Source organism: Ctenopharyngodon idella, chromosome 19 (genome assembly GCF_019924925.1).
Source record: "Ctenopharyngodon idella isolate HZGC_01 chromosome 19, HZGC01, whole genome shotgun sequence".
NCBI classification, from domain to species: Eukaryota; Metazoa; Chordata; class Actinopteri; order Cypriniformes; family Xenocyprididae; genus Ctenopharyngodon; species Ctenopharyngodon idella.
Window position 1 is genome coordinate 21,119,793 of NC_067238.1, and position 10,683 is coordinate 21,130,475.

General features: G+C 39.4%; 1 protein-coding gene across 5 annotated transcripts; it reads right to left on the reverse strand.

Moving 5' to 3' along the window:
• Positions 1-738: 738 nt before the first annotated feature.
• Positions 739-10,197, reverse strand: LOC127500513 (zinc finger and BTB domain-containing protein 12-like). 5 transcript variants are annotated; one of them, XM_051871693.1, is made up of 5 exons: positions 10,018-10,197; positions 9,195-9,421; positions 8,306-8,500; positions 5,578-5,769; positions 739-3,739 (listed from the first exon to the last, which is right to left on the reverse strand). In XM_051871693.1, exons 2-5 carry the CDS (start codon positions 9,402-9,404, stop codon positions 2,720-2,722), a joined length of 1,617 nt encoding a protein of 538 aa, XP_051727653.1. In that variant the 5' UTR covers positions 9,405-9,421; positions 10,018-10,197; the 3' UTR covers positions 739-2,719. The 5 variants fall into 5 exon arrangements, with proteins under 5 accessions (XP_051727653.1, XP_051727654.1, XP_051727652.1 ...); XM_051871694.1 differs by having other exon boundaries at positions 8,306-8,497; positions 9,851-10,196; XM_051871692.1 differs by having other exon boundaries at positions 9,851-10,196.
• Positions 10,198-10,683: the final 486 nt, after the last annotated feature.

The following is a 10,683-nucleotide window of genomic DNA, read 5'->3' on the forward strand; positions in this document are numbered from 1 at the left end:
TGTACACAGTAAAGGGTGAGATTGCCAGTCTTATGCAGCAACATGGATTATGTTACAAGTATCTTCTAAACAGCTGCATGTACAAACTGTGGAGGGGGACACTATCCCAGCACTGGTAGAGAAGCATATTTGAAATTTAGAGAGAGACTACACAGTAGATTATTTGGATAAACACATGGCGGGGTTGGTGTTGAAGCGGAAGAGATTGACAACCAGGCGGTTTCAAGGTTGAAGTATCAAGATGTGTTGGATGAACCTAGGTAGGAAGAGCAGGTCGTGAACTTGATATAGCCATCAAATGTTGGTCAGCAGCCACTAGGAAGCAGAGGAAACCAATGGTGTGGACTGGATAAACTAAATACAACATGCAGTGTTTCTGTGACTGTCAAAGTATGTGAATAGGAGGCATGCAGTGTTCCATTTCTGATTATGTGTCTGTTGCTAACCGTCTAGCTGTAATATTCTAACATTAACACTGTACATGTTTGGCACCACAATGCAGGGTTTAGGGTAATATTGAGAAAATGGTGCTAACTCTGCTTTGGAGCGGGGTTTCATAACACCTCTTCTAATTGACCTGGGTTTAAAAGCGAGGTTAAGCGCAGTGTGAAAAGCCTTACTGTGACTTTGTCATGCTTTTAAAGTACAGTTCATGAAAAATTTATATTCTGTCATCATGTACTCACCCTCATGTCATTAAGGGCACCGGCAATGTAATATTAATTCACAGCAAGAAAATTACAGTTTGAACAAAGCTTTTTAATAAGGCTTTCATGGATTTGGTGACATATAGACACTAAAATTACACTACAGCAAAAATGACAAACACGTTTTCTTACTTTCCTTATCACGCCACAGTACTAATTTATGAACATTTTGTTTGTATTAACATGTTTATCACTCTTACAAGCCAAAGATATGCTAGACCTTCCCTTGTTGTCCATTATTGTCAGCTCACTTGTAGTAAAGTGAAACAGAACTGTAGTATTTGTGCTCTTATGTAGTATAAACAGGTAGTTCACCCAGAAATGGAAATTCTGTCATTTTTACAAAAGAAATTTTTAAGAATGTTAAGGTTCAAAAAATGTTGGACCTCACTGATTTTAAATGTTTGGACAAATAATTTTTTTAAAAAAGCACAAAGGACACTTTTCAAAATATCTTCTATGTTCCACAGAAAGAAAAAAAAAAGTCATACAGGTTTGGAACAACATAAGGCAGGGGTCTCTAACACCACTTGAAAGCTACCAGTAGCTCGTGGGCTGATTTAAAGAGATAGTTCACCAAAAAAATGAAAAGCATTTACTCACACCTCAAGTTATTTCAAACCTGTATGAATTTCTTTCTTCTGCTGAACACAAAAGAAGATATTTAAAAAAATGTGTAACCAAACAGTTGATGGGCCCCACTGACTTCCATAGTATGGAAAAAAAAATACTATGGAAGTCACTGGGGCCCATCATCAGTTTGGTTACAACTTGGTGATGAGTAAATGATGACATAATTTTCATGTTTGGGTGAACTATCCCTTTAAGGTAGCTCGCCAAGACATAGTACTTTTCATCCAATCAGAGTGAGCTAATATAGACAGGTGTCCCACCCCCTCCAATGCATATTAAGTATTTATTTGACATATTGGCCATGAGGTTATTTATTTCTGAACATGCAGATGTAATTACAATATAAGGATAACAACCAACAATAGAAAAAAAACCTTGAGACGTTTGAGAGTTATGATACATTATTTAAGAAATTTTAAGTATTGTATAACATGAGTAGCTCTCAGCCACTTTCATTTTTAAAAAGTAGTTCTCAAATGAAATAAGGTTGGAGACGCCTGACATAAGGGAATTATAGAAAATTACAGAATTTTCTTTTTTGGGTAAACTCCCTATAAGTGAATATAAAAGCCAATTCACACTGACCAACAAGGGCATTCCTAAGATGACAGCACGTCACTTCTCAGACATTCTACTACCCAACAAACGGCAACTGAACATGCGAAAACAAGTGCCGAACAGTGCCAACACAAAAACACTGGTCGCCACTTGTGTGCAAAAACAAAACAAAAATAACAACTTAATTCAACAATTTTGTAGAACCCGGAAGCGCTGCACTGTCTATACAATGTAAACAGCATAGGAGAATGACAGGGTAGAGAAGAAATTGTTGAATAAAGTCATTATTTTTGTTTCATTTTTGCACACAAAAACTATTCTTGTCGCTTCATAACATTAAGATTGAACCACTGTAGTCAAGTTGACTATCTTAATGATGTCTTTACTACTTTTTTGGACCTTGATTGTGGTAAATACGTTGTCTTCTTTGGGGGATAAAACAAACCTCTTGGATTTCATCAAAAATATCTTAATTTGTGTTCCGAAGATGAACGAAGGTCTTACGGGTGTGGAATGACATGAGGGGTACTTAATGACAGAAATTTCATTTTTGGGTGAACTAACCCTTTAAAGGCATTATCATTCAGTTTCTCCAGGCTAAAGAGCAAATGCTTTGGCAGTGATTGGCCTGCACAATGACAATTTGGAATAATTCTGAAGCAACCATGAAGTTATTATATATTGATTACGAAGACAAACATTTTTTTTCTAATATGCACTGATAAATTGTGCACAATAAGCCTACAAACAAGTATTAAGAAAGTAAATAAGGTTAATTTTGATTTCATTTTAACAACCCACACTATTGATGTAAATGTGATCTAAACTCCTCCCCCAACACCGCCCTCATTGTTTCGCTGCATCTCCAGGTAGTTTTGGGCTGTGGTCCTTCCGTGTTGCTCCTTCAGGTGGCGGCGTAGAGCAGGCTTGTGGGCAAAGCTGACGTGGCAGTATGCGCACACATGCGGGCGCTCCCCGCTGTGCAGGTTCATGTGGTCGCACAGTGTTGACTTCTGAGTGAAGGTCTTGTGGCACAGGGGGCAGCAGTGGAGCTTTGAAACGCCGCGATGGACGATCATGTGGCGGTTGAGGTTACTGGAGTGGCTGAAGTTCTTCCCGCAGCATGGACACACATATAGCCGGTGTGTCGACAGGGAATGCATGGCTAAATCCTGTGTTGAGGAAAATGCTAGTCCACAATGCTCACAGACTACCGGTCCTGTTACGCAAGACGTGGATCCCACCACTGCCACGGACTCATCAGCAGCTCCACGCTCATTTGAAGGCGCCCCGACTCCCATTCCTTCTTCCCCGCTGGAAGCTTCCACACTGAAGTGTGCAGGAGCTCCATCAGAGCCGATCTCTTCTCCTTGTCCCTCTCCGGCCCTGTAGTCAATGCGGACGGTACCGTCGGAAAGATGCTGATTGGACAAGTAACTGGCCCCAAAGTCTGCTCCAAAACTACCCATAATCTCATCTGGGGTTGGAAAGCGCCAAGCCTCCTGATAGTTACCCAAGAGCTTGCGGTCCTTGAAGGTGTACCGCTTCCTGTGTTTAAAGCCTCTTCCTCTGCCTCCCCTGTGCTCTCCGTGCCGTCGTCTCCACATGCGGCCTGGCCCTCGGAGACTGTTACCTTTGGCTCGCCCCTCCATATTGGGATCCTCCATGCCTGTGTCCAGCTGACAGTGGTCATCTAATACAACAACAGCTTCTCTGTCTTCCTCCCCAGCACCAGGGGACTTCTCTGGGTCTTGATGTTCATCATTGATGTGGACCTGAAAGACGTCACTTTCATGCCCGTCCTCTCCCTCGAAGTGGCCAGATGCATCTGATCCTCTAACCTGTCATGGTGAGAACATAAATGAGTTAAACTTGTTAGACGCAAATGAGCAAACTGCCAAAATAAAAGCTGGTTTGACACTCTTTGATTAGGAGCGTTCAAACTGACAGCAATATGCAGTAATGTAGCAACAAAAAGTAATTAATATTAGCAACTTGATGCGACATAACTGTTGGCGATGAGTCTTTATGCAAATATATGCAACTGAGCAGTAATGTGTCAACTACCAAATAGGGCTGAGCTTTATTGTCAGTTTGTCATGATTTTACTAACGATGTAAAATTAAAGGGATAGTTCACCCAAAAATGAAAATTATCCCATGATTTACTCACCCTCAAGCTATCCTAGGTGTATATGACTATCTTATTCAGAGGAACACAATCGGAGATATATTTAAAAATATCCTTACTCTCCACCAATTTATAATGGTAGTGAAGGGGGGGCCTGTTTTGAAGCCAAAAATAAATCAATAAATCATAAATATAATCCATACGGCTTCAGGGGGTTAATAAAGGCCTTCTGAAGCAAAGTGATGTGTTTTTATAAGAAAAATATCCATATTTAAAACTTTATAATCTAAAATGAGTAACCCTTCACACGATGTATGACGCAGGATTTAAGCTTAGACGCCTCTCGCGACTTAAACAAATAAGGCTGTGCAACAAACTGAAGCTCCTCTTCTCTTATATCGAAATCCTCTGACATTTCTGTTCAAAATTTTTCATTTTAGACTTCTAATTCATGACCGGTGTTTTGTTTTGCTCTATCCTCTGCGTTTTCGCGTTCATCATTGCGTCAGGTCAGAGTTCACTCTTCTGCTGCAAATCGATGTGTACGGCCGTCTGCCGGAAGCTAGTTATTTTACTTTATAAAGTTTTAAATATGGATATTTTTCTTACAAAACCTATTGTTTTGTTTCAGAAGCCCTTTATTAACCCCATGGAGCAGTATGGATTATTTTTAAATATATCTCTGATTGTGTTCATCTGAAAAAAAGATTTTCAATTTTGGGTAAACATATACACCTAGGATAGCTTGAGGGTGAGTAAATCATGGGATAACTTTGGACAAATAAAGTTTTTATAAAGAAGGCCATTATAAAAATTTCCAGATCCTTCCTTGTCTCAAAACTCTAGAGATATGTGGTTTTAATAGTGTCGCTATTTAAAAGGGACCTATTATGCACTTTTTAAAAGTCCTAATGCTCAAAAAAATGTTCAAAATTTTACGTTACTGCAGCACCTCTCTACAAGTCTATCAGTAATGCTCTGTTTAGTTCCAGTCTCTATGAAGCCCCACCTTCCGAAAAGCACAATGTGCTCTGATTGGTCGGCTGGATTAGTGTATTTAGTGTGATTAGTCAACCACTTCAAGCATGTTTCGGAAATGTCACGCCCCTTACCATAACCACAAGTTTCAACATACTACTAACGCAACTCAAAAAGGCCTTGCTTCTTTTTTGCTATCAATTCAAAACTCTGAAGAATTCAAAAATTCTCAAAAATGGTCACAGAAATCACTGAATGGCATTTTTCAGGGTCAAAATCATGAAAACATGTTTCATATTTGACTATCCATCAGCAGGGACGACTACTACAACCACTAATAACAACACTTGACAAATTCTAGTGATAGGGCTGTCAGTGTGAACGGTCCTTCTGTATTTTGCTTTGAGATTTTAAGATGTAGATTTGATGTGGTTTGTCTTAATCTCAAAGGAAAATATCTCAAAGGAAAATACATAGACAACCCACATCAAATCTACATCTTAAAATCCTAAAACTCAAACACATTTGATCTCATCTATTAGCATCTGAAGCAAATCCAACAGATATTTACATGGTGCATGGTCAAATCACTGTCATCTTTGAGAGGGATGTTGGAGAGTTCAGCATCAGCAGCCTGGAGCTCCTTTCCTGAACTGTGAGGATGCAGCGATGCAGTATCAGAAGGAGATGAAATAGATCCCAGTGAATGGGTACTTCCACTGACAATCACTGGCATAGACTGAGGGTCTTCTGATTTCACAGTCTGAATATATTGTGAGAGGAACAGACAATGAATGAACAAGAACAAAGTGGAAATGGAGGGAGTGATTGAGAAGAATGGCAATGTTGCACTATATTTTTGCATCATGATCATTTTTTATAAGAATAGTTCAGCCAAAAAAAAAAATTCTGCCATCATTTTCTCTCATGTCGACCCTCTTGTCATTCCAAACTTACTTCTGTTGAACACAAAAGTATATCTTTAGCAGTTGCTTTTTTTTATTGAATCAAACAGTCACCATGGGCTGTAAAGCTCCAAACAAGAACAAAAAGTACCATAAAAGTGGTACTTTCAGCTCTATTGTTTGTTGTATTTATTCAGTTGTATGGTTTCAGTTTTCTGCAGAGGAGAGTTGAGGACAATATGAGGGGCTTTCCCACCAGATGAACGTTTTCATAGTTCCTACTGGTGGAAGCACCGGCTTTTTGCCGTGTTCGTACCGCAGGAACTGGGAGCGATTGGGAAGCTCCAACTTTAGAGTAGGGTCTACCCAGTGATGTAAGTGTACGTTGATTGGTCGCACACATGTCATACGAAACACCGGCACCCGCCATTTTTAAAAAGCTGTGTAAACACACAGTTTACTATACATATGCTAACTCCACGAACTAACTCCATGAACATAGAAAACAGCGATAGATAGCAATTACCTGTCGCCTTTGCAGTGTTGTGTACTTTTCTCGATGAATTGTAGTACTTCAAGTTGTCAAAGGAGATTTTGTCTCTTAGCCCTCCTTTTTGCTCTTTCAATCGCATAACGTCTACATTCCAGCTCTGATATCACAAAACCCACAACAAAAATACAGCTCCGATCTCGGGGCGTCCTCCATTCTCCAGTTGTTGGCGTTGTTGATTGCTACATCACTGTCGGCCGACTTACAGCACTTTAGAGTTCCTACTGCTGGCCTCAGCAGATGATCCAGAACATAGCATTATGTCTGGTCTTCAATCAGCCAAAGAGGATCCATCTCACTCCACTGGCTCTCAGGCCTAGTCCACATGTACACGGGTATTTTTATAAACTGAGTTTTTCCTGAGTTTTTCCACATGAAAACGCAAAAACACGCTATGAAGCGCTGTCAAGAGCACGCCAAACCAACAGGTGGTGATATAACCCTAACCATAAAGCCATGTTGGCCAATCAGAAGCCTGGAAAAAAGATTATTACCGGTTCCAGCTCCGAAGTCACAAGCCAAAATCTCTGGTTTCACTGTCTACACAACAACACTATAACCGGAGTTATAATGAGTTAAATGGTTTGGTGCTGGCTTTCAGGACTGCCACTGTAACAACACCTTCCTACCTTAATTCACTCGTACAAGTGTGTGCTCCCATCCACCAGCTACGGTCACTGAATGAGCAGCGCCTTCTTGTTCCATCACAACAAGGCACAAATTCACTCTCCAAAACCTTCACCCTCTCTGTTCCTCTCTGGTGGAATGAGCTGCCAACCTCCACCCGATCCACTGAGAACATCACAACTTTCAAGAAGCAGGTGAAGACACCACTTCTGAAAGCATTTAACCACTCCACAACCTTTAACCAATGCACTTAGGCCCTGTTTACACCTGGTATTAAGATGTGTTTTGGTCGACTGGATCACAAGTAGAAGGAGACAAGTATCTGTTTACACTTGGTGTTTTCATCCATCTATTTTGTCCACTTTTGACCAATTCTGTCCTGATTTGTTTGAGGGGAGAGGTCTACATGTGGGTAAATGTATGTGCTTTTTTTTTTTTTTTAGATCTTTCGATTTAATGGATGAAATAAAAACATACGAAAGCAGCAGCTTCCGTTTCTGCTCTGACAGCCACAAAACCATGACGAACTCGGTGAGTGTGTGTTAGAAATCAGGAATGGTGAGAGAACATTGTGCTTGGCACGTTTTTCATCTTCAAACCAAACTTAGGTCTTCAGCTGACAGAGATTAAATCCCGTCTGTTTAGCGCGCTTACCATAATGTTTATGCATTAGGTCAATAGGTGGAGAGAAGGCTGTCTTTTGTGGCAATTCAAATGCATTCGACCACATGAACGTCTACACCATGAAAGCAATCCAGTCGAAAGTGTTTTCGACTACCTCTGGAAGTGGACAAAAGCAGATAAGCTCAAAACATTTTAGATCCCGTTTACACCTGTATTTAGGGTCATCCACTTCAGATCAGCTTCTTAATACCAGGTGTAAACAGGGCCTAATGCACACACACACACACACACACACACACACACACACACAAATTCTCTTCTTTTTTCTGCTCTGCATTTCTCCCCTGCTCTAGCTTGTTTTCTATTCTAGCTTTCTAATAAACCTGCCATTGTATACTTTGAATATTGTTGGCTCTTTGACTAATTACTTATGTTCCTCTATTGTAAGTCAATTTGGATAAAAGCGTCTTCTATGTAAATGTACAGAGTAGATCATCTCCTCCGAGACAGGATTTTTATTTCTGGATGAACTATTTCATTAAGAAGAAACAAGGTTTGTAATAGTGACCAGTGTTTAAGGTTGGAATACTCACAATTGGGCTGCGACTCCGAGGCTGCATGTACTGGCTCAGGGCTCCTCTGCATTTCTCCACCACATGCTCCATCTGCAGGTAGCTGGCTGCAGTCAGGTAGTTCACAATCTCTTTGGCACTGAACTGCAGCATCCCTGTGTAACAGGACTGGAGGAGTTCACATACCACCGTTGAGCTATGCAACATTGAAACCTGCTGAACAGACAGAGCATTTGTTAACAGAATTAAAACAATGAATGATTTTCAAAATTAAAGTCGCAAAGAAATAGTAGAAGCGACGGATCTTTTCTTCCATATAGTGACATAAATCAACTATTCTGAATGGAATAGAAAAAAACGTAAGGCAGGAACCTGGTTCTATTTATCAGTTGTTGCTTGGATGGAGGCAGATCTAAATGTGAGCTTGCAGTCGATTGTAAGAAAGAGGCGGAGTTTAATTGGACTAAATGCTTGAAAAAGAATTGCCATACATCACCAGAGAGAAGTCTGTTGTTTCATTGGAAGATCGAGTGCATTTAAAAAATAGACAGGGTGAATTTTCATTTCATGTCAACAGTCTATCAGTTCTGTCTATCAATGCAGCAGCTATTACACCTAAATCAAAATGAAAAGGTATTGAAAGAGGTCTAATGAGCAAAAGACATTTTATACTCAGAAATGAGGAGTGTCCTTGAATGGGTGGATGAAAAGAATAGCATTCCAGACTTGCCTGGAATGCACAACTACACTGTACAGATAGGCTGATCTCACTTTCTCCATTTCTGTATAAAGTCTCTGCATAAACTACAGATCTACTAACTACAGTTTATTATTTTTTACATGGTTATGAGAAGTGAATTAATCTAAAATCCCTGGCACAGATAATGTACACTAATTTGTCGACACTCACCTGTAGCTCTGATGAGGGGTTCAGGAGAAACTGGTCCCTAAGAAATGCAGAGCAAGCAGCCAGCACGACCTTATGACCCCTGAACATGCGCCTGCCTCCCGCCACAATGGTGACATCACAGAAGTGCTGCTGTGTCCGCAGGGAGTTCATGTTACTCAAGGTGTTGTCTCCATGCCCGGGCAAACGGAAACTCACCACATCCACATTCATGTTTTACCTACAAGAAGCTAAAATAAAAAAAAAACACATTTATTTGATATGCAGTATTATATATGATTACAAACAAAACAATTATCCACATTTACAAATAAATTATCATGGTATCCTGTCACTGTCAGTAAATTAATTAAGGGATTTCCAGCAAACAGTAAAAAGCTTTCTGAATAACTCTTAATTTTTTATTTATTTGTGGCACTTAAGTTACTATATACGTAAATAATATTTAATTTAAGATTAAAAAAATACCTAACAGAAACAATATGACCATGAACATTGTCATGTCATACATTTATATTTAGAAAAAAGCAGCAGCACAATTGATCATTGTTATTGCATATGTATAACAGTGTTGTAAAGTAGAATCTTTTGTTCAGACTGTCTAACACAGACTGTCTTCACTACACTACAAACTAATCTGATAAACAATATGAACTTACTTGAGAGTGATTTAGTGAGAAGAAATCAATAATCATACAGAACACAAACACATTTATGATGTCTGGAGATCAATCCAGCTTCACCCACATCAGTGGAATAGCGAAAACATCAAACTGAACTCGTTTACAGAAGTCTGTTTTGTTTATGTGTCTGAGTTCGGTCATACCTAATGTATATTTTCTATTTTGCTCCGTGTGTTTTAAGCACAGCTACAGTTTTAACAGCTAAAATTAGCGGACTGAAATGAAGTCAGAAAACTTAACAGGAAATTTTGAACCCGAAAGACGATTTTCAAAATAAAAGACCATGTAGAAAACAGAAGAGGTCTTGGCGACGTAACGCTTAATATGGCGGCTGTGTTCAAGAGCCAACAGCCTCATATCTACAACGCGCATGCGCATGAGCTTGACCAGCTCTTTGTTGTTTGTATTTTAGGCATATGTAATTGCTTTGACCACTTGTATCTTTTGTATTTAAATAAAATTTTAGCAAGCATTTTGTCCTGTCTGTGAGTTTAAATGTCTTTAGAGTGTGAAACGCATTAACGTGGTGATTATTTGCATACAATAGGTAACCACATGGGGGCGCTATGAAATCAGGATGGATCTTGAAGGGGAATAAAAGTATTATTTTATTATGAGAATAAAAAGTTAAGTCATTTTGCAAACAGACAGAGTGGAAATGATTAAAGTGAATATAACTGGAATCGCACGTTAATATCATAGTTCATATCAATGATTAATTTAATCCCAGGTGAAAAAATACTATAGTAATTTATAGTAAATACTAGTGTTTTTGACCCGTACTAGTACTTGAATTAATTTGCTGTGGT